Below are 23,325 nucleotides of genomic sequence, written 5' to 3'. Positions count from 1 at the left end.
GGATTGTATATGAGGCATTCCCATGATTCCAAAGGATTCAGGCTACAGCGTTTGTTGTGGTTTGTTTAACACAAAATAAAAACTCATGGAAACATGCATGATATATGTATTTTTTTTCTTTGAAAACCTCACAGCTGGACTAACATCCAGCTGTCACTTGTTGCTTTCACAGGGAGTGGAGCGTAATGGGAAGAAACCATTGCTGGATTGTGATGGGTGTGGATTTTGATGAGTATGTAGGTGAAGGGTTGCTAAATGCAGAACTGCACCTTTGCAACCATGCATGTTGATGAGGGGGGTAGAGGCGCAGCTGCTAGGAAAAGAGTTCTTCACGAGAGACCATAGGTTATGGTCTCTATTATCATTCATGAGTATTATACTCCTCAGGATGTCATTTTGGTCCTGCATGGTCTCCTGTCTCTGATCCCTGACCCTAAATCTTTGCTCCCTCTCTGTAACTCATCTCTGCTCTTTTCTCTGACTGACTTGTTGCATGACCCAACAAATCCTTCCCCAGATGATCATGCATCCTTGGCTTCTTTTTCCTCAGTTGCTGTAGTCTGATGGTGTACAAGATGTCTGGGTCCTCAAGGTCTGGTCTGTAAAAGTAACCATTAACAATAGAGTAACTGTACTTTTCATGATAAAGATTGTTACATTTTACTAGCATGCATACCCCTGAAGAAAACTTCCCAGTTTGTTGGATTAGCCTGGAAGCAAGCACAGATCACTGCAGACCCTGTGATCATGGTGAGTTTTAAAAGTGTGGGGAAAGTGGGGAAGGAGGAGTGTTGCTTATGACTCCCCAAAAAAGTACAGACCATGGTTGTACAGCACTTGTACAAGTAAACAATTTTTGATAATCCTACACTTGTCGGCAGGCTGTAATCACTCTTACCGACATTTCCCTGCTGAAGGTTAACAAGCAAACCTGGGCTAAGTGTTTGGAGGCGAATGGGGGGGCTCCCCGGTCCTTATGTAGCCAAACTGTGTGCTGCCTTGATTCTGACAGCACACATTGAAGACTGGTTTGAGAAAGTGTTGTAGCATGGGGATGGGGCAAAGGCAGCCCTGCTGTGGATTCTCCATAACAAAATTAATAAATACATCAGGCGAATCTTCAACGCTATTTACCAGGAAGATTCTACTGCTATCTGTGCGCACATTGATGCTGTGTTTGGCCATAGTGCAGACCCATAGAGTGAAGTACAGCCTCTGGTCATCCCATGCTACTGCCCCCCACCCTAACTGCATAGAGCAACTTACTCTATTGCATGGCTGCCAATGGTTACCATCCGCTCAGCTCCCAATCCCACCTGCCTGCACAGCAACTACTCGCTGGGACACCACTTCCATACTGCCCTTCATGACTTCCATACTGCCCCTCAGGGTGCTGAGCTCTCAACCCCACTTACCTGCACAGCAACTACTTGCCGGGGCACCACCTCTCTAATTGCTTTGCCCCCAACCCTGTCCACCAGTACACCAACATACTCTGTGTCCCTTCTGTTGCTTCAACATGCAGCATCTCTTCAGCATCCTTTGAGAAACAATTTCTCGCTGCTGTGCACACTGGATTGATCCTCACCTCTTGGCCGTCTTCAGTCTCTTCATCAACTTGTGTCTATTGTGTATCTGGGACAAGTATTTCAGGCTCTTTTCTCTTCTGAGAACTATCCATGGTGTCCAGGCAGCTTGGTTATGGGGTCCCCACTCAGAATTCTGCCAAGTTCTTTATAAAAACAGCATGTTTTGAGTGCAGCACCAGACTGGCTGTTTGCCTCCTTTGCCTTGTGGTAGGCCTGCCAGAGTTCTTTGATCTTGGCTCTGCATTGTTGGGTATCTTGCTCAGACCTCTTGTCACACAGGGCTTTGAGAAATGCAATCGTACATGTCCAAGTTCTTTCGAGTCACTTGCAACTCCAGTTGCATGAAATCTTCACTCCCCACACCAATTAGATTCAAAAGCTATGCATTGCTCCAAGCAGGAGAGCATTTGGATCGACAGCCATCACCCCTGTTTCCTTGCAAAGATGCCATGAAGATCACCACACTATGTGCCACAGACACAGGAGACAGATTTAAATTTCTCTGGATTTGCAGGTGGGAAGGGAGCATCTTTTTACCTGTAAACATTACATAGCTGAAGGGTAGCTGAGTTCAAGGTGATGTCCAGAGTGACTAAACTGGGCATTGTGGGATACATGCTTGAGTCCAATAAACTCACCAAAAAAACCTACCTGGTATACACTGTGTCATTGTAGACAGCACAGAGACAAAAGTCCCTCGTGTATCTGTTGCCAAAAACGTCTGTATGTCGCAAAACTTGTCACATTGTAATGTGGACACTTGGAGGTTTTTGTCATCAAAAGACAGTTTTGGGTGACAAAATGTGCCAGTGCAGACAAGACCTGTAAATGAGAAACAGTTGAGAAATACTCTGCTCCCCTGTTCTGAGCTAACTACACACACCTGCCATTTGGCTGCCCTTGTTGTTTAACCTTTCCTTCCAAAGAGCTACACATTACATTGAGTGAGGCTCTGCCAGTGAAGAACATGTATCTCTGGCAGGGGGAGAATTTTGTGCTTCTATAGAAACTTCTCTCCCTCCCACCCATGACAGTCACTACCAGTGAACAGTAACTACTGTAATTATATATGTGACCCCTGTACTCCTTTGCTTTATGTGACATCTTGCCACGAAGTAACAAAAGCTCACCTGCTAAAACAACCATACAGGTTGTCACATTTGCAGGTCAAATCATTGCCTCTTTTAAAATCTTTTCATGTCTGATTAGTTCTGTAGGTGAAAGTTATCAAACCCAGACTATATACTTGTTGCACCTGGGTTTGATTCTGTCCTCATTCTTCTAACATGTGAACAGCTAGTGTGAAATCACTGTGAAGGCAATATAAATCTATGTAAGTTCAAAAACTCTAAATCCAAAGTTTGATACATGGAGGAAAATTTCATTGGTACAAAAAAAGTCCCAAACAAAGTTGAAACCTTACATCTTATTAATATTATCAACACTGACAAAATTCAATATTGATCCTGGGATGAATTGCTTAAAAGAAAAGTCTTTCAACATAGCTAAATATAGCTATGTCTAATAACAAACCATGGCTGTTTATAACAAACAGTTGTGACATTGAGAATAATCCTTCATTTTTTGCATCTTAACAGTGCTGTGATTTCCTCATTTATCTTGCTTTTTAATAATTTGCATGCCTTCTTCCAGTGTTTTCAAAACATTTCCATAGCAGTCTCTCTAGACATATTAAATTTTATGTCTGATAAGTGGTTAATGTGGAAATTTTTTATTAATCCTTGTCTCCTTTCTCATAGCTCTCAAGACAACCTAGAGCAGAGGAAAATGAAAGTAGGTTTTTGGAATTCAGAATCACTTCCCAGAGATTCTTGCTTATTAGTTCTTACACATGCTGTTCACCCTCACACCATGGTACTAAGACCAATACAGATGTATAAGTTAACAAATCAGAAACAAAGATATCTGGAAATTTAAGTTGAAGAAAACAGTTATTTGCATCACACCAATGTTTTTGAATTGGTGAATTTTTGTTGAAGTTTTCCACAAAAGCAATAAAGAGAGAAAATAAATAAGGAAATGCTAGTTTTTTAGGCTTTTCCCTTCACCCATCTCTTCTAGAAAGAGAGAGAACAGAGCTGCATTAAATCACTGAGGCTACATCTACATTGGCAATTGCTTTTGCGCAAAATCTTGCCACCTGTCTACACTGCCCGCGAGTACTTGCACAAGAACACTGACGTTCTAATGTATAAAATCAGTGCTTCTTGCGCAAATACTCTGATGCTCCCGCTCAGGGATAAGCTCTCTTGCACAACTGTTCTTGCACAAGAGGCCATTGTAGACAGGCAACATCAATTTCTTGCGCAAGAAAGCCTGATGTTTAAAATAGCCATCAGAGCTTTTTTGCGCACGAGAGCGTCTACACTGGCACAGATGCTCTTGCACAAAAGCACGTCTTTTGCGCAGAGGCACATGCCGATGTAGACACTCTCTTACACAAATACTCTAACGCAAAAACTCTTGAGTTAAAGAGTATTTGCGCAAAATCTTGCCAATATAGACGTAGCCTGATTGTTCTACAGTTGGTATGCTAGAATTCTTCATGATTATTTGCTGCAGTAAATTTTTGTACTATTTTTATCAGCATTTATGAGCTCTTTTTAGAACACCCAGAAGGAAGGTTGGTTACTCATTTGTTGAAGCTTTTTTCCATTTAATAAGGCTTTTTGTTTTATCTATTGTTTTTAAGTGCTGACATTTAGCTTTTCTCCTTTGGATTGATCAGGGAATTTTAGTTGTCCGTTCAAGCTCAGAAAGAAACACTAATGATGAGTCTTTGCCAGATGTAAAACAAGGCAAATAGTGAGATTATTTTTATGGGGCTAATCACTATCTGTAAGAAAATATTTTGGTTTTACTTACAGAAGAATCTTAGTCTCTGTGAGCTAGAATGTGGAGCTCTTACTTAATCAAGAGAGCATTTATTCATGCAAATAGACCTTTTGAAGCTGCGTGAGTAAATGCTCACCCACATGCTCCATAATGTAGTCCACTGAGAAAATTTACTATGTTCCTTTTAGTGTTTCAGGTAAAAAATCTAGGACCATGTCATGCTATTGTTACAATATAAGCCTTAGAACACACTAAATGTTTCCTAGTGTGTTCTAGCAAGGTCCTGTTTCGGACAGCGTTCCACTAATTCACACTAGAAGGGTCTACATCAGGGGTCATCAACAGGCAGACTGTGGGACAAATCCAGAAAGCCAAGTGTTTTTATTTGTCATTATGATTGTTATTGAGGTATGAAAAATGTTTCTCTGGGTCTGGACCTTGACTATACTGTGACAAAAAATAATTTGTCTACACTTGAGCTACATGGACCAATTATAATCCAACACAACACTGTGCTTCAGAAATCACACCCCTGCAGAATGTACTACCCCGCTATGTAAACAAGTCCCCAGATTTCAATTTTGCTTTGTAGTTTCGTTTTAAAACCTCCTTCCTGTAAATTTTCTAGCTTCATCCTTGGGATTGACCATCATGTTATATAATATCATATATCACAAAGACTTTTCTGTCCCACAGTTGAGAGTTGCAAAGAGCATTTAAACAAAGCAAGGTTTAGATTTAGAGCTGTTGTCTAGAAAATGGTTACTTTCTCATACAGGAAGAGATTAACCCATCATTTCTGAGGGCAAATTCTTGACAAGTTACACTACAGTGTAGGGAATCTTATCCTTCTATTAAATGAAGGACTTGTATCCTCATCTCTGAAGTAGAGTGAAACAAAGTGGAGAGAAAACTTTGTGGCAAATGAATTGTAAATCCATAGAATGTTAACATTCCCCAAAGACATGCCATTGCCATCCTGTGGCCAAAGCCACTTCTACTTTCACCTGTTTTAACTCCTTGTTTACAGTGGTATCACTAGAGAAAAAACAGAAAGAGCAAATGAGAATTAGTATTTTAAATACAACCAACAAATCTCTCCATGGTCTTCCCGTGCTAATTTCTCAAAGTTATCATTGTGTTATATGAAAACATCCTCTGTCCCTCAAATATCACTCTTACCGGATAAGATGGGGTGGTCAAAAGGGCCTCCGCAGGCTGGATTCGGCCTGCCAAGCGGGTAGATCCGGTCCACGGAGGCCCTGCTGCTCCTCCACCCCCAGGCCAATTAGGGCCTAGGAGCAGGGGGAGCACGTGAAGTTTCCTCTGCCCTGCCAGGAGCACCAGGCGCTCCTGACAGGGCTGGAGGAGGCTTCATGCACTCCCCCACCCCCAGGACAATTAGGGCCTGGGGGCGGAGGGGAGCATGAAGTTTCCTCCTCCTTGGCCCCACCCTGTGAGGAGCAGGCAGCACTTAGAAGTGCTGGGCGCTCCTGGCAGGGTGGGAGAAGACTTAGCGCGCTCACCCACTCCCAGGCCTTGATTGGTCTGGGGGCAAGGGAGCACACAAAGCTTCCCCCTGCCCTGCCAGGAGTGCGTGGTGCTTTTAAGCGCCATGCAGGGTGGGGACAGAGTGGAGGAAACTTTGCACACTCCCCCACCCTCAGGCCCTGATTGGCCGGAGGGCAGGGGAGCGTGGGAAGTCTCCTCCCAGCCAGGGGCATGGGCACCTAGGGGCAAGGGGGGGACAGACAGGCCAAGGCGCTCCCCTACCCCCAAACCAATCATGGACTGGGGGCGGGAAACCCGGAAGTATCCCGCCCTGCCCCTCCTGCTCGAGGCCCTGCCCTTCTGCTTGAGGCCTCGCCCCTTCCAGAGCAGCCTGGGGCCACTTCAGAAATTTTTGAAGTGGCCCCTGGCAAAAAATTATTGCCCATCCCTGGGATAAGAGCTCTTACTCTGAACCCATTTCAGACACATCAGCTTCAGAGAAAAATATCAAATATTATAAACATATAAAAGAGAATGTAAAACTAGTCACGAAGAATACCAACTGCCCAGCTTGTTATTCCAACCCATACACAGACTCCAGATATTGTACCTAATAGTGTATGGCAAGTGTGCTCACAGCCAACCTCTTTTAGTAGGCATCATGTTAGATTCTAGCAGATTAAAGTCTGCTTGTTTTTGTCAAATAGTGATAGAAATGTAGCCATGTTAGTCTGGTGTAGCTGAATCAAAAAACAGGACTAAAAAGTTCTACATAGTCCTGTTTTTTGTTTTTGTCAAGACGCACTGTTTCAGATTTATCATGTGATGCTACAGTGACACCTAGTTTCTAGTTAGGTTAATTACACCCGATTCCCCTTCTCAATGTCCTGCAATGAATATAACTAGAGCCTATTCTCTACTGGGGCATTGACTGCATCACTCAAAAATTCCTGGTTCTAATCAAAACCTGCATTTTACATGAGCACTTATTGCCTCTAAGCCTCAGTAATTGAACCAGGAGCTAGCATGTAATAGTCTAAAAAATTATAGCAAAATGCTATCTACTCATTTAAGTTCATCTATAAATACTGGGAATATAAAAGAGATTCAATTCATGCCCATGGTCATCTTTTTTAATTTATTGGTGACATACCATCAAGCTCGAATCTTGGTGGCTCCACGCTCATTGTTTTCTAGTCCTTTCTGTCTTGCCACTTAGCCATCTACATTTTTCCATATCTCGCATATGCTGCTAATGCAGCAGCTCATTGCTGAGGTAGAACTCAGCCCAGAAGAGTACATTCCTAATTGTCAAACTGTGATACTATAATATGGATAAATTTCTCAGCATCCCCTTCCAGTTCAACCTGAGAGATTCCCATTACACTTTCTCTGGGATAAAGTAACTTGTGATTAATCTTAAAGCTTTTCCATGCTGAACACCTCCTTCTCTCAGATCAAAGAGGCTGATAAAGGAGGTGCTGTTGCCATCATGAATAAGTCAGGCTACCAAAAAGGGGCTGCCAGACAACCCTCCAATACCACATTCTACAGGACACTATCCTCTGATCCCACTGAGGAGTACACAAAGAAACTACACCATCTGCTCAAGACACTCCCTACAAAAGCACTGGAACAAGTCTACACAGACACACCCCTAGAGCCCCAACCAGGGTTATTCTGTCTACTACCCAAGATCCATAAACCTGGACGCCCCACCATCTCGGGCATTGGCACTCTTGCTGCAGGACTGTCTGGATATGTGGACTCTCTACTCAGACCCTACGCCACCAGTACTCCCAGCTATCTTCGAGACACCACTGACTTCCTGAGAAAACATACAATGCATTGGTGATCTTCCAGAAAACACCATCCTAGCCACCATGGATGTAGAGGCTCTCTACACCAAGGCTACGTCTACACTGGCCCCTTTTCCGGAAGGGGCATGTTAATTTCAGAGATCGCAATAGGGAAATCCGCGGGGGATTTAAATATCCCCCGCGGCATTTAAATAAAAATGTCCGCCACTTTTTTCCGGCTTTTAGAAAAGCCGGAAAAGAGCGTCTACACTGGCCCCGATCCTCCGGAAAAAGCACTTCAAGGTAGGAATAAGATCCTCCGGAAAAGGGCGCTTTTTCCGGAGGATCGGGGCCAGTGTAGACGCTCTTTTCCGGCTTTTCTAAAAGCCGGAAAAAAGCGGCGGACATTTTTATTTAAATGCCGCGGGGGATATTTAAATCCCCCGCGGATTTCCCTATTGCGATCTCTGAAATTAACATGCCCCTTCCGGAAAAGGGGCCAGTGTAGACGTAGCCCAACATCCTACATGTAGATGAAATACAAGCTGTCAGGAACTGTATCCCTGATGATGCCATAGCACAACTGGTGGCCGAGCTCTGTGACTTTATCCTCATACACAACTATTTCAGATTTGGGGACAATTTATACCTTCAAACCAGTGGACCGCTATGGGCACCTGCATGTCCCCACAATATGCCAACATTTTTATGGCTGACCTGGAACAGTGCTTCCTCAGCTCTCATCCACTAATGCCCCTCTTCTACTTATGCTACATTGATGACATCTTCATCATCTGGACCCATGGGAAGGAGGCTCTGGAAGAATTCCACTGTGATTTCAACAGTTTCCACCCCACCATCAACCTCAGCCTGGACCAATCTACACAAGAGATCCATTTACTGGACACTACCATGCAAATAAGTGATGGTCACATAAACACAACCCTATACCAAAAACCTACTGACTGCTATGCCTACTTCCGTGCCTTCAGCTTCCATCCCGGACACATCACACAATTCATTGTCTACAGCCAAGCACTAAGGAACAACCGCATTTGCTCCAACCCCTCAGACGGAGACAAACACCTACAAGATCTTCACCAAGCATTCTTAAAATGACAATATCCACCCAAGGAAGTGAGGAAACAGACTGACAGAGCCAGACATGTACCCAGAAGCCTCCTACTACAAGACAGGCCCAACAAAGAAAATAACATAACACCACTGGCCATCATCTGCATTCCCTAGCTAAAACCTCTCCAACTTCTCATCAGTGATCTACAACACATCCTGGACTACGATCGCTGTCTCACATAGATGCTGGATAGCAGGCCAGTCCTTGCCTACAGAGAGGCAATTCTCATTTTAGTCCTGAGTGGAGCACAGGATCAGGTCCAGGATATAACCGTTACAGGACCACTTGGGAATAGTGACCATAATATAATAACATTTAACATTCCTGTGGTGGGAAGAACATCTCAGCAGTCCAGCACCCTGACATTTAATTTCAAAAAGGGGAATTACACAAAAATGAGGAGGTTAGTTAAACAGAAATTAAAAGGCACAGTGACTAGAGCCAAATCCCTGAAAGCTGCATGGAAACTTTTTAAAGACACCATAATAGAGGCCCAACTTAAATGTATACCCCAAATTAAAAAACATAACAAGAGACCTAAAAAAGAGAGTCACTGTGGCTTAACCACCATGTAAAAGAAGCAGTGAGGGACAAAAAGGTATCTTTTAAGAAGTGGAAGTCTAATCCTAGTGAGATAAATAGAAAGGAACATAAACACTGTCAAATCAAGTGTAAAAATGTAATAAGAAAAGCAAAAAAAGATTTTGAGGGGGCCACTTCAGAAACAGCTAGCCAAAAACTCAAAAAGAAATAACAAAATGTTTTTTAAGTACATCAGAAGCAGGAAGCCTGCTAAAAAACCTGTGGGTCCCCTAGATGATCGAACTATAAAAGGAGCAATCAAGGACGATAAGGCCACTGCGGAGAAACTAAATGATTTCTTTGCTTCAGTCTTCATGGCTGAGGACGTTGGGGAGATTCCCAAATCTGCACCGTCCTTTGTGGGTGATGAATCTGAGGAACTGTCCTGGATTGAAGTGTCATTAGAGGAGGTTTTGGAACAAGTAGAAAAACTTAATGTTAACAAACCTCCGGGACCAGATGGCATTCATTCAAGGGTTCTAAAAGAACTCAAATGGGAAATTGCTGAGCTATTATCTGTGGTTTGTAACCTATCCCTTAAATCGGCTTCCGTACCTAATGACTGGAAGGTAGCCAACGTGACACCAATATTTAAAAAGGGCTCTAGAGGCGATCCTGGCAATTACACACCGGTAAGTCTAACTTCAGTACCGGGCAAATTAGTCAAAACAATAGTAAAGAATAAAATTGTGAAGCATGTAGAAGAACATAATTTGTTGGACAAAAGTCAACATGGTTTCTGTAAAGGGAAATCCTGTCTTACTAATATATTAGAGTTCTTTGAAGGGGTTAACAAACATGAGGACAAGGGGGATCCAGTAGATATAGTATACTTAGATTTTCAGAAAGCCTTTGACAAGGTCCCTCACCAAAGGCTCTTGTGTAAATTACATGGCCATGGGATAAGAGGGAAGGTCCTTTCTTGGATTGAGAACTGGTTAAAAGACAGGAAACAAAGGGTAGGAATAAACGGTAAATTTTCAGATTGGAGAGGGGTAACTAGTGGTGTCCCCCAAGGGTCAGTCCTGGGACCAATCCTTCTCAACTTATTCATAAATGATCTGGAGAAAGAGGTAAGCAGTGCAAAGTTTGCAGATGATACCAAACTGTTTAGGATAGTCAAGACAGAAGCAGACTGTGAGGGACTCCAAGAAGATCTCACCAAACTGAGTGATTGGGAAACAAAATGGCAAATGAAATGTAATGTGGATAAGTGTAAAGTAATGCACATCGGGAAAAATAACCCCAACTATACGTACAGTATGATGGGGGCTAATTTGGCTACGACAAATCAGGAAAGAGATCTTGGAGTTATCGTGGACAGTTCTCTGAAAACTTCCATACAGTGTGCAGCGGTGGTCAAAAAGGCAAATAGAATGCTAGGAATTATTAAGAAAGGGATAGAAAATAAGACCCAGAATATCTTACTGACCCTGTATAAAACTATGGTACGCCCACATCTTGAATACTGTGTACAGATGTGGTCTCCTCACCTCAAAAAAGATATTTTGGCCTTGGAAAGGGTTCAGAAAAGGGCAACTAAAATGATTAGGGGTTTGGAACGGGTCCCATATGAGGAGAGGTTAAAGATACTGGGACTTTTCAGTTTAGAAAAGAGGAGACTGAGGGGGGATATGGTAGAAGTATATAAAATCATGAGTGGTATGGAGAGGGCTGATAAAGAAAAGTTATTTATTAGTTCCCTAAATAGAAGAACTAGAGGACACCAAATGAAATTAATGGGTAGCAGGTTTAAAACTAATAAAAGAAAGTTCTTCTTCACACAGTGTGTAGTCAACCTGTGGAACTCCTTGCCAGAGGAGGCTGTGAAGGCTAGGACTATAATAGAGTTTAAAGAGAAGCTAGATAATTTCATGGAGGTTAGGTCCATAAAAGGCTATTAGTCAGGGGATAAAATGGTGTCCTTGAACTCTGTTTGTCAGAGGCTGGAGAGGGATGGCAGGAGACAAATCGCTTGATCGTTGTCTTCGGTCCATCCTCTCTGGGGCACCTGGGGCTGGCCACTGTTGGCAGACAGGATACTGGGCTAGATGGACCTTTGGTCTGACCCAGTATGGCTGTTCTTATGTTGTAACTTGAAGCAAATTCTCACCACACCACAGTAACTCTAACTCAGGAACCAATCCCTGCAACAAACCTCAGTGCCAACTCTGCCACATAACACCAATGACACCATCACAGGACCTAACCATATCAGCTACACCATCACTGGCTCATTCATCTTCACGTCTACCAATGTAATATATGCCATCCTGTGCCAGCAATGCCCCTCTGCCATATACATTGGCCAAACTGGACAGTCCTAACGTAAAAGAATAAACAGACACAAATCAGATATCAGGAATGGTAACATACAAAAACATGTTGGAAAACACTTCAATCTCCTGGACATAGTGGCAGATTTAAAAGTAGCCATCCTGCAACAGAAAAACTTCAAAAACCGACTTCAAAGAGAAACTGCAGAGCTACAATTCATTTGCAAATTTGACACTATCAAGTTAGGATTAAACAAAGACTGAATGGCTAGCCAACTACAAAGGCAGTTTCTCCTCTCTTGGTGTTCACATCTCCACATCAGGTGCTAGAAGTGGGACATATCCTCCCCGACTGAATTGACCTCGTTATTTCTGGCCTTCCTCTTGATTGGTCCTCCTTTCTGTTCATGTGTCTGTATATTTATACCTGCCTCTGGAATTTCCACTACATGCATCTGACGAAGTAGGTCTTTGCCCACAAAAGCTTATACTCCAATAAATGTTAGTCATAGAATCATAGAATATTAGGACTGGAAGGGACCTCGAGAGGTCATCGAGTCCAGTCCCCTGCCCTCATGGCAGGACCAAATACTGTCTAGACGATCCCTGATAGACATTTATCTAACCTACTCTTAAATATCTCCAGAGATGGGGATTCCACAACCTCCCTGGGCAATTTATTCCAGTGTTTGACTACCCTGACAGTTAGGAACTTTTTCCTAATGTCCAACCTAAACCTCCCTTGCTGCAGTTTAAGCCCATTGCTTCTTGTTCTGTCCTCAGAGGCCAAGATGAACAAGTTTTCTCTCCTCCTTATGACACCCTGCTGTCCAGGGGAGTCCCTTTAAGCACGAGGCTCAGATAGCCTCAGACAGCAGCCACACAAAGCAACTACTGACCTGATGCCATGCCGGAACCGGTTTCAGCTGCCCTTAAATGCGACCCAGCGTCCAATTAGTGTGGACGCGCTAGTTCGAATTAGCAAAACGCTAATTCGAATTAGTTTGAGTCTAGATGCGCTAATTTGAATTAGCTTAGTTCGAATTAAGTAAGTTCGATTTAGTGCTGTAGTCGTAGACATACCCCCTTTTAGATACCTGAAAACTGCTATCATGTCCCCCCTCAATCTTCTCTTTTCTAAACTAAACAAGCCCAATTTTTTCAGCCTTCCTTCATAGGTCATGTTCTCTAACCCTTTAATCATTCTTGTTGCTCTTCTCTGGATCCTCTCCAATTTCTCCACATATTTCTTGAAATGCGGTGCCCAGAACTGGACACAATACTCCAACTGAGGCCTAACCAATGCAGAGTAGAGCAGAAGAATGACTTCTCGTGTCTTGCTCACAACACACCTGTTAATGCATCCCAGAATCATGTTTGCTTTTTTTGCAACAGCATCACACTGCTGACTCATATTCAGCTTGTGGTCCACTATAACCCCTAGATCCCTTTCTGCCTTTCTAGACAGTCGCTTCCCATTCTGTATGTGTGAAACTGATTGTTCCTTCCTAAATGGAGCACTTTGCATATGTCTTTATTAAACTTCATCGGCTCCGTCTAGACTGGCATGATTTTCCAGAAATGCTTTTAATGGAAAAGTTTTCCATTAAAAGCATTTTCAGAACAGAGCGTCTAGATTGGCACAGACACTTTTCCGCAAAAGCACTTTTTTCGGAAAAGCGTCTTTGCCAATTTAGATGCACTTTTCCGCAAAAAAGCCCCTATTGCCATTTTTGCAATCGGGGCTTTTTTGTGGAAAACAAATCTGAGCTTTCTACACTGACTTTTGCCTGAATGGGAGCAGAATAGTATTTCCACAAGAAGCACTGATTTCTTATAGTAGGAAGTCAGGTGCTTTTGCAGAAATTCAGGCGGATAGTGTAGATAGCTGGCAAGTTTTTCCAGAAAAGCGGCTGATTTTCCGGAAAAACTGGCCAGTCTAGACACAGCCATCCTGTTTACCTCAGACCATTTCTCCAATTTCTCCAGATCATTTTGAATTATGACCCTATCCTCCAGATTAGTTGCAACCCCTCCCAGCTTGGTATCATCTGCAAACTTAATAAGCGTACTTTCTATGCCAATATCTAAATCGTTGATGAAGATATTGAACAGAGCCAGTCTCAAAACAGACCCCTGTGGAACCCCACTTGTTATACCTTCCCAGCAAGGTCTGCAAGGTGCCACGGAACTTGTTGCTCCTTCTCTGAGCAAACTTACTCTGCCATTTTTCCAAGTAGTCTTATGGCATTCTCTTGTTTTTAAAATTATTCCATATTTCTCTTTCTTTTGCTTTGACCCTGAGACTACATTGAATTTCATAGTCAACTAAGTCATTGCAAATAGAAAGCAATTCTCATTTATTATTTAGCAGCTCTTATGAACCATTTGTTCCATTGTGGTCAACAAGTTAACCTAACCTAGCTGGTCACTTGCTGTCCATCATTAGCATCACAGAGACATCTAAAAGGTCAGTTTTTATTCCTGGTTTTTATATGGGTAAGTAACTCATGTATTCCAAATAAATACATATTTGTGTTAGTATTTGGATACCTGAATCTCAGCACTTGAGTTTTAAAGTGCCATTTGTAAGGCTGTTGAACATTTTTAGCAGGCATTGTGCAATATGTTTGTTTTCTTGCAGAATGACAACCAACAGAGACGTGCTAATGTTGGACATTTGCAGATGCAGTCCAACAGAACACACACTGCATTGCTATTGAACTGGCTTAAGTGCCAAGAAAAGAAAACAATGTGCTTTCCTATACATACCTGATCTGCTCACAGGGCTTTACCTGTGTTGAATCATAGAATCATAGGGCTGAAAGAGACCTCAGGAGTCATCGAGTCCAACCCCCTGCCCAAAACAGGACCAACCCCAACTCAATCATCCCAGCCAGGGCTTTGTCAAGCCGGGACTTAAAACCCTCTAGGGATGGAGATTCCACCCCCTCCCTAAGGAACCCATTCCAGTGCTTCACAACCTCCGAGTGAAATTGTTTTTCCTAATATCCAACCTAAACCTCTCCCACTGTAACTTGAGACCATTGCTCCTCATTCTGCCATCTGTCACTGCTGTGAACAGCCTTGCTCCATCCTCTTTGGAACCTCCCTTCAGGCAGTTAAAGGCTGCTATCAAATCCCCCCCTCACTCTTCTCTTCTGCAGACTAAACAAACCCAAATTCCTCTGCCTCTCCTCATAAGTCATGTGCTCCAGCCCCCTAATAATTTTTGTTGCCCTCCACTGGACCCTGTCCAATACGTCCACATCCTTTCTGTAAAGGGGTGCCCAGAATTGGACACAATACTCCAGATGTGGCCTCACCAGTGCTGAATAAAGGGGAATAATCATTTTTCTAAATCTGCTAACAGTGCTCCTCCTAATGCACCCCAATATGTCATTAGCCTTCTTGGCTACAAGGGCACACTGTTGACTCAAATCCAGCTTCTCATCCACTGTAATTGCCAGGTCCTTTTCTACTGAACTGCTGCTTAGCCAGTTGGTCCCCAGCCTGTAACAATGCTTGGGATTCTTCCGTCCCAAGTTCAGGACCCTGCACTTCCCCTTGTTGAACCTCAGATTTCTTTTGGCCCAATCCTCCAATTTGTCTAGGTCGCTCTGGATGCTGTCCCTACCCTCCAACATGTCTACCTCTCTCCCTAGCTTAGTGTCATCTGCGAACTTGCTGAAGGTGCAATCCATCCCCTCATCCAGGTCATTAATAAAGATGTTGAACAAAACTGGCTCTAGAACAGGTGCAGGAGAGGGCTCTGGCCTGGGGGAGGGGTGTAGGACAGGGTCTGGGAGGGAGTTGTAACCTGGGGCAAGGGTGTCAGAGGATTTGGATGGTGACCTGGGGGAATGAGTTGGGGTGCAGAATGGGCAGGGGTGCCAGAGGCAGGCTAAGTATCTCCTCGCCAGCAGCCCTACAGCACCTCCAAGGCAGGCTGGACTCTCTGCCTGCTGCAGCCTCAGATCGCTTGAAACTACAGACTGTTCCCTCCTTGTGACTCTCAGTTCCTGGAGGAGGAAGAGTCTGGTGTTGCCCCCATCCCTCGGGCCAATCTCTTAGCCAATAGAAGCTGAGGATTGGGCTGGGTGCCGGGAGATCAAACAAAGCCTCCTCCTGCCTGCAGAGCAGAAAGCCTCTAAACTGTGGCAGCTGCATGCTTGAGGGTACCAGCAGGGTGGTCCGCAAGCCAGAACTGGTGGCTTGGCAGGCCGGATCTGGCCCCCAGGCCCTATTTTGCCCAGCTCTGCCCTAGAACCAATCCTTGGGGCACTCCACTTGAAACCACCAACCAGACATCAAGCCATTGATCACTACCCATTGAGCCCTACAATCTAGTCAACTTTCTGTCCATCTTACAAACCATTTATCCAATCCATACTTCCTTCGCTTGCTGGCAAGAATTATGTGGGAGACCATATCAAAAGCTTTTCCAAGTCAAGTCAAGATATATCACATCCACCAACCTCCCCATGTCCACAGTTACTTTGTCATAGAAGGCAATCAGGTTGGTCATGCATGACTTGCCCTTGATGAATCCATGTTTAATGTTCCTGATCACTTTCCTGTCTTCCAAGTTCTAGAGTGAATGGTTTGTTACTCTGTAAGCAGCTCAACTTATGGGGCTTTCAGACTGAAGCACAGCTAAATGGCTCTCCAATGATGCTTGAACTGAAAATGAACCATTCAAAAACCAATAGATGGGTGCAAAGTCTATATTTTTTGAATATTCCATATTTTTTACACAATTTATAAAGGCCAATTTCTTTTCTAATTTATAACTCCAATAACATTAAACCAATGTAACAGCAGAATTTGTTTTTTTAATATTCCTTCCCACAATGAAACAGCCCTTTTTCATGTCCCACTGCATGCATCCCACATGTTCATAAGCAGTGAGTGTAGAATATTCAGCCAAACACTACTAATATAATGTCAGAGTTGACTAATATTTCAGAATCCTTGGGTTTGCTAGTTACCTGAGAGGAACCCAGACTTGTAGCCGTATGTCTAAGGAGTAATTAATAAGGCCATTTAGGATGATGCTTTGCATTTCTTTTACATCATCAACCCAATGATCTCAAAATGTTTTACAAATATTATCAAATGAGGTTTTGCAACATTCCTGTGAGATATGCATTATTGTCCCTTTTTTATAGTTAAGAAAACTGAGGCACCGGGATTAAATGACTTCCTCAAGGCATCACAGACTTCCTGTGAAACATTTGGGAATACAACACCTTATCTGTTGCCACAAGCCCATGTTTTCCCACAGTAATTCAAACTGTTCTGGTTCCAAAGCAGTCTCAAGTAATATGCTCATTTTGCACTTTGGGGAACCAACTCTGCCCTCAGATAGGCATGCATGACTCCATTTGACTTCAGGAGCTGTCTAGGCATGTCTGATAGCAGGACTGTGCTCCTGGTAGTGCTGAGATGTGACATTGAGTGTGTCTAGACTACTGAGTTTTGTCGACAAAGGTGGACTTTTGTCGACAAAACTATACCTGCGTCTACACTACCGCTGAGTTCTGTCAACATAACATCGACAGAAGTCAGCAGTTTTGTCGACGCTGGTAAACCTCATTTTACGAGGCATAACACCTTCTGTCGACAGAAGGTGTTATTGCCTGTAGGATTGCGTCTAGACTACAGGGTTTTGTCGACAAAGCAGCTTGCTTTGTCGACAGAACTGAATGTGTCTAGACGCTCTTTTGTCAACAGAAGTTTTGTCCACAGTATCTGTCGACAAAACTTCTGTCGACAAAACCCTGTAGTCTAGATGTACCCATTGAGAGTTTGCCTAGTTCTTTTTCCTATTTGTTCATTGCTGTGTGCGTTTAAAAGAAACATTTTTTAGGTTGTTGAATGTATTGAATATGTTTCCTCTTTATGTAGGGAGGAATTCTAAGAAGTCTTTTTTTCTCCATTTTACAGATTCAGAGTCGGGGAACAATGGATAAAAGAATGCTTACCAGATTGTCCAGTGAATTTGGAATATGGCAGAGGCTTTTATATTGAATACCTTTCTCTGTGTGTTTTAAACTTCTTTTTTTTTAGTCTTGCTCTACAACAAACTAAAACAAGCGTGTACATGTTAAACTGGCCGTTTCAGGGGTCTTTTACTGTCTTTAAAAGTAGAAACACCAATTGATAATTACTTTAAAATAACATGAAACAAAGCAGCTAGTAATGAAGAAACCATGCTGGTTCAACTGATTATATCCTAAAACTGCTGTCCATAACAGAAAACAGCTGTAGGCACTTTGTGTTTTTGCCTGACCTTCTGTAACCTTTAGAATAAGAAGTTACAGAAATGCATGCTGTGCTTCGTTGTGTACTCTGGACCACATATTACATATTCATTTTATGATTCAGAGTCTGGTGGGTTTGTACAGTAAATTTAAAAGATCATTATATATAGCTTACACTGGAATCGTCTCTAGCGCACTTGTACATTTACTGATTTACTGTATGTGATGACAAACCTATTAGTGTATTGCTTCCAGCTTGAGTGGGACAAACTTTTAGTAAAATTATTTTATTCACCCCTTATTCTTGTTTTTTAAAAATTAGTGTACACTAAAGCCATGAGGAGTTTGTTTGAGTGGGGAGAAGTAAAGATGCTGGAACAAGAGATACTGCAGGTCCTGCAGCATCCTTGACTTGAAGTGGTTTCCATTACATACAGGATTTACAGTTTGATTCACTTGCTCTTAGCACCAGGAGAGAAGAGAAACGAGGTCACAATTCTAACTTTAACCAGAAGAAAATAATTATGTATTAAGAAACTGATCATCAGTTATAGCCACAAAAAGCATTTAGAACACTTATCCATCCATTTGGTGTATTGCTGTCTGTTGGTAATAAATGGCACATGAAGTGGGAATGGAAATTGAATGCTTCAGAGTTAGATGCTGTGTAATCAGCCTGGATTTTACACAACTTTGAACTGATCAATACAGATTTGCTGTAGCTTTCTTTTCAGACAATGTTCAGATCTGTAAAGAAATAATTTCTCTTTGATGGTTATGGAGGGGTCTCCTCTTGCCCGCAGGGTGCGTGTGGCCCATGGAGCAGTCCCTCCTCTAGCACCCACAGAGGCTAATCTTTTGGTCTGGGGGCTACACCAGGGAAAGGGGCAGACAGTTACACTGCTTCCACCCCTCACCCCAGACTCTGGCCTCACAGGCCTTAGCCAAACAGATAACACATATAGACTACATTTTATTTTTGGTGAAGCCTCACTAATCCCATACAGGTCCTTGGAGTGGTAGATGCTGGGGCTGAGGTCCCAGGCTATGAAGGTGTTGGAGGGGGTACATGATCTGGGAGGAAATTGTGACCTGGGGCAATGGAGTGCAGAGGGTTTGGATGGTGACTTGGAGGAAGGAGTTGGGGTACATGATGAGCAGGGGTGCCCTGATCTAAACCATCTTGGGTGGCAACTGTCCCTACTGACACCGAATGTCAGCAACAAGTAATTTTCTAGTACAGGTTGTTTATTAGTCACAGAACATCACATAGCTTGTGGTTTGAATAAAGCATACCTTAGAAGAATTGTCATGGTCTATGAGTAAAATCACTTATTAAGCACTTATTAAGCATTCACTATATCCACTGAATATTGTGTTCCTTCATTATCCTGCTCAGACAGTGACTCTTGAGTCAGATTCATGGCTGGATTCTGGGAATTGGAAACAAAGATCTTGTGGTTACTTGTTTTGTACAAACCAGTTCTATTCATAGGAGTGGTTTTCACCACTGGATGAAATGAAAATTGCCATCAATTGTTGATTTTTAAAGCAAAGCACAGTAATTGCAATCCATATGGCACTTTATAAAATTCCATGGAAACCAGAGCTACCAGTAACTGGCTGGCAAAACCAATAGTTTTATTAAGTTGTTTATTTGGCCAGATGAATGGGATAATTCTTCTTCGAGTGATTGCACATGTGCATTCCAATATAGGTGTGTGCGCACAGCTTGCATGCACTGTTGGAAGTTTTTCCCTCAGCAGTACCCTTAGGGCCAGTAGGGAGCATACCATGTATACCATGCCCGGCCCACAAGGCTTTAAGCCCTGCAAAAAGTGCAATAGGCCTATGCCATGTGGTGACCCGCACTCATCGTGCCTAAAGTGTCTGGGAGAAGCACACCTTACAGAAGGCTGTAAAATCTGTAAGGCCTTCAAGCCCAGGACGAAATGTGAGAGGGAATTGCACCTTAAGATCCTCCTCATGGAAGTGGCTCTCCGACCAGCACTGGCACCGAACTATTCTGCCTCGGAATATTCGTCCGACTCTGAGGCGGAATTTGTCTGGTCCTTGAGGGTCTCCAGGTCTTGCTCGCGATGCTGCTCCCGTTCTCGGCACCGTTCCCAGCACCATAGTTCTCCGCTCCCATACCAGCAACAATGGGCTCAGCCTCCAGGGCAATGGCCCTTCTGGACTCCCTAGGCTTATCACAAGAGCCAAGGCGCGGACCCCCCCCCCCGCCACCCCCCAGACTGGCTTCTGTCTCCTTGAGGCCACGAGTTCCTCCATCGGCAACTCCTCTGGTCTGGTCCCCTACCTTGGAATGTTCTCTACCTCTGGGCCAGTCGTCCCCAGGTCCAGGGGGGAGCACGGCTCCGGTGAGCCAACCACCCCCCTCTTCGTCCATGGACACCTTGGATGATCCAGGTCGCGAGGATGCCCCTCTGGGTGAGGTCCAAAAGGGGTCATCGTCCTCCTCCCCAGATGAGGCATTAGCCGACTCCACCCCGTCCATGCCCTCCGTGAATGCTAGAGCACATCAGGACCTTCTCCGCCTCCTGGCCCAAAGTTTGGGGGTTCAAGCGGAGAAGGTTTCCGACAACTCGGATTCTACTGTTGACATTCTGCATGCTGACACTCCCTCTAGAGTGGCTCTACCGGTCAACAAAACAGTGGCCAAAATCTCCAATGCCTTGTGGCAAACCTCTGCCTCCATTCCTCCAGTGGATAAGCATGCGGAAAGGAGGTACTTTGTCCCCCAAGAGGGTAACGAACACCTCTCCTCTCACCCTCCCCCAGGTTCGTTGGTGGTGCAAGCTGTTAATCAAAGGGAGAGACAAGGGCGGCCAGCAGCCACCCCTAAAAACAGGGAGGCCAAAAAGTCTGACCTGCTGGGACGGAAGGTCTACATGTCTGGGAGAATCCAATATCACATTGCCAACCAGCAAGTCCTCTTGTCCCATTATGCATACAACACCTGGGCATCCATGGACAAGTTTATGGACATGCTCCCTAGGGACTCCTGCTCGGAATACAAGGCTCTTCAAGAAGGGGGGAGAGCAATCTCCAGAGCAGCTCTCAACATGGCAGACGCCGCAGCTCGAGTGATGGTCACCTGGGTGGTTCTGCGCCTTAGTTCATGGCTCCAGGGTTCTGGGGTGCTGCTGGAGCTCCAAAACACCATCCAGTATCTCCTGTTTGAGGGCCCCTTGCTCGTTTCAGAGCAGACCAACTAGAGGCTTCATGGCCTCAGGGATACCATGGCACATTAAAGTCCGTGGGCCTGCACACTCCTGCTACCCAGAGGCGTACCTACTCAAATAAAAATGTTCCTAGAGTGCTTCCCTAGGGCCCACGCCCCGACTTCACTCGTTGTGGGAGCAGGAGTGGCAACGGCAGGAACGACAGGCTCCGCCCGCACCCAGCCCCCAACAATAACCAGGGGCCCCCTAATAAGCCCCCGGGGCTGCACGCACACACCTATATTGGAATGGACATGAGCCAGCATGGATTTGTAAAGAACAAATCATGTCAAACCAATCTGATAACTTTCTTTAATAGGATAACGAGTCTTGTGGATAAGGGAGAAGCGGCGGATGTGGTATACCTAGACTTTAGGAAGGCGCTTAATACGGTCTTGCATGATATTCTTAACAATAAACTAGGTAAATACAACTTAGATGGGGCTACTATAAGGTGGGTGCATAACTGGCTGGATAACCGTACTCAGAGAGTAGTTATTAATGGTTCTCAATCCTGCTAGGAAGGTATAACAAGTGGGGTTCCACAGGGGTCTGTTTTGGGACTGGCTCTGTTCAATATCTTCATCAAGGATTTAGATATTGGCATAGAAAGTATGCTTATTAAGTTTGCAGATGATACCAAGCTGGGAGGGGTTGCGACTAATCTGGAGGATAGGTTCATAATTCAAAATGACCTGGACAAATTGGAGAAATGGTCTGAGATAAATAGGATGAAGTTTAATAAAGACAAATGCAAAGTGCTCCACTTAGGAAGGAACAATCAGTCTCACCCATACAGAATGGGAAGCGACTGTCTGGGAAGGAGTACGGCAGAAAGGGATCTAGGGGTTATAGTGGACCACAAGTTAAATATGAGTCAGCAGAGTGATGCTGTTGCAAAGAAAGCAAACATGATACTGGGATGTATTAACAGGTGTGTTGTGAGCAAGACACAAGAAGTCATTCTTCCACTCTACGCTGCGCTGATTAGGCCGCAATTGGAGTATTGTGTCCATATCAGTGGGTACGCTCCTGACATGGGTTGCGGGCCCCTTCTACTGGCCCGTGCCTCGGTCTAGGCCCTTCTTTCAGAGCATATACAGTACCCAAAATCCCAAAAGTCCCAGCCCCGCTCTCAGGGCATACACGGTACCCAAAGTCTCAAAAAGTCCCAGCCCTTCTCTCAGAGCATATACAGTACCCCAAAGTCTCAAAAAGTCCCAGCCCCGCTCTCAGGGCATATACGGTACCCAAAGTCTCAAAAAGTCCCAGCCCCGCTCTCAGGGCATATACGGTACCCAAAGTCTCAAAAAGTCCCAGCCCCGCTCTCAGGGCATATACGGTACCCAAAGTCTCAAAAAGTCCCAGCCCCGCTCTCAGGGCATATACGGTACCCAAGGCCTAGTTCTGGGGAAAAAGCCTCTCCTGGCCCGAGTGATTCCCCCAGTGCGGCAAGGGATGGTAGGGGGCCCCGGGCCCTCCCTCTCCACCGGGTCCCAGCCCAGGACCCTGAAGGCAGGGACTCTAGGTCCTGCCAGCTTGGTGGGGAATCCAGCCGCTACGCACCAAGCTGGATTAGGAAACCTCCGCCCTGGGCCGCTTCCTACCACCCTGGCACCCCCCCAGTCTGTCTGTTGGGGCGGCGGTCCTTACCGGGGCTGGGTAGACCGGGTAGGTGTGCCTGTTACTCTGAGGGTTTGGGGCCGGCTTCCCTCCCGGGGTCCAACACGCCTTCAGTTGGGTCCGAGTTGTCACAGGAACACCGGCTTTGCAGCCTGGTTCCTCCTAACCTCTAGTTGCCCTCCCTTCTGCTGGGCCGCTGCCTGCTTTATATACTGGCCCTGCTGGGAGCATGCCCAGCAGGGCTGTAAGGGCGGGGCTCTTTCAGCCAGCTGGGCCTGGGCTACTCCCAGTCCTTTAGTGTGGGGCTTGTTCACCCCATCACAGTCCAGTTCTGGGCACCACATTTCAAGAAAGACGTGGAAAAACTGGAGAGGGTCCAGAGAAGAGCAACGAGAATGATTAAAGGTCTAGAGAACATGACCTATGAGGGAAGGCTGAAGGAACTGGGTTTGTTTAGTTTAGA

At 44.6% G+C, this 23,325-nt stretch overlaps 1 protein-coding gene and 1 long non-coding RNA gene across 9 annotated transcripts in view; one reads left to right on the top strand and one right to left on the bottom strand.

Moving 5' to 3' along the window:
• The window catches only part of MARCHF10 (membrane associated ring-CH-type finger 10), a 118,733-nt gene extending 100,001 nt beyond the window's left edge, over positions 1-18,732 (top strand). For 4 of the 7 annotated variants that reach the window (XM_075911304.1, XM_075911303.1, XM_075911299.1 and 1 more), the window contains one exon: positions 17,678-18,732. In XM_075911304.1, the coding sequence (XP_075767419.1) occupies positions 17,678-17,761 (84 nt within the window). In that variant the 3' untranslated portion in view covers positions 17,762-18,732. Of the gene's footprint in view, positions 1-550; positions 751-3,349; positions 3,384-17,677 lie in introns of those variants that run through there. The other 3 variants (XR_012898013.1, XM_075911300.1, XM_075911301.1) reach the window with 3 other exon arrangements.
• On the bottom strand, positions 388-23,311 carry LOC142820973 (uncharacterized). 2 transcript variants are annotated; one of them, XR_012898014.1, is made up of 3 exons: positions 22,893-23,311; positions 2,241-2,411; positions 388-599 (listed from the first exon to the last, which is right to left on the bottom strand). It is a non-coding gene; the product is annotated as an uncharacterized LOC142820973 (long non-coding RNA). The 2 variants fall into 2 exon arrangements; XR_012898015.1 differs by lacking the exon at positions 388-599 and adding an exon at positions 1,932-2,126.
• Positions 23,312-23,325: the final 14 nt, after the last annotated feature.

The sequence above is a fragment of the Pelodiscus sinensis genome, chromosome 29 (genome assembly GCF_049634645.1).
Source record: "Pelodiscus sinensis isolate JC-2024 chromosome 29, ASM4963464v1, whole genome shotgun sequence".
Taxonomy (NCBI): domain Eukaryota; kingdom Metazoa; phylum Chordata; order Testudines; family Trionychidae; genus Pelodiscus; species Pelodiscus sinensis.
The sequence above is the reverse complement of the archived record's forward strand: the minus strand, read 5'-3'. Positions and strand labels throughout refer to the sequence as shown.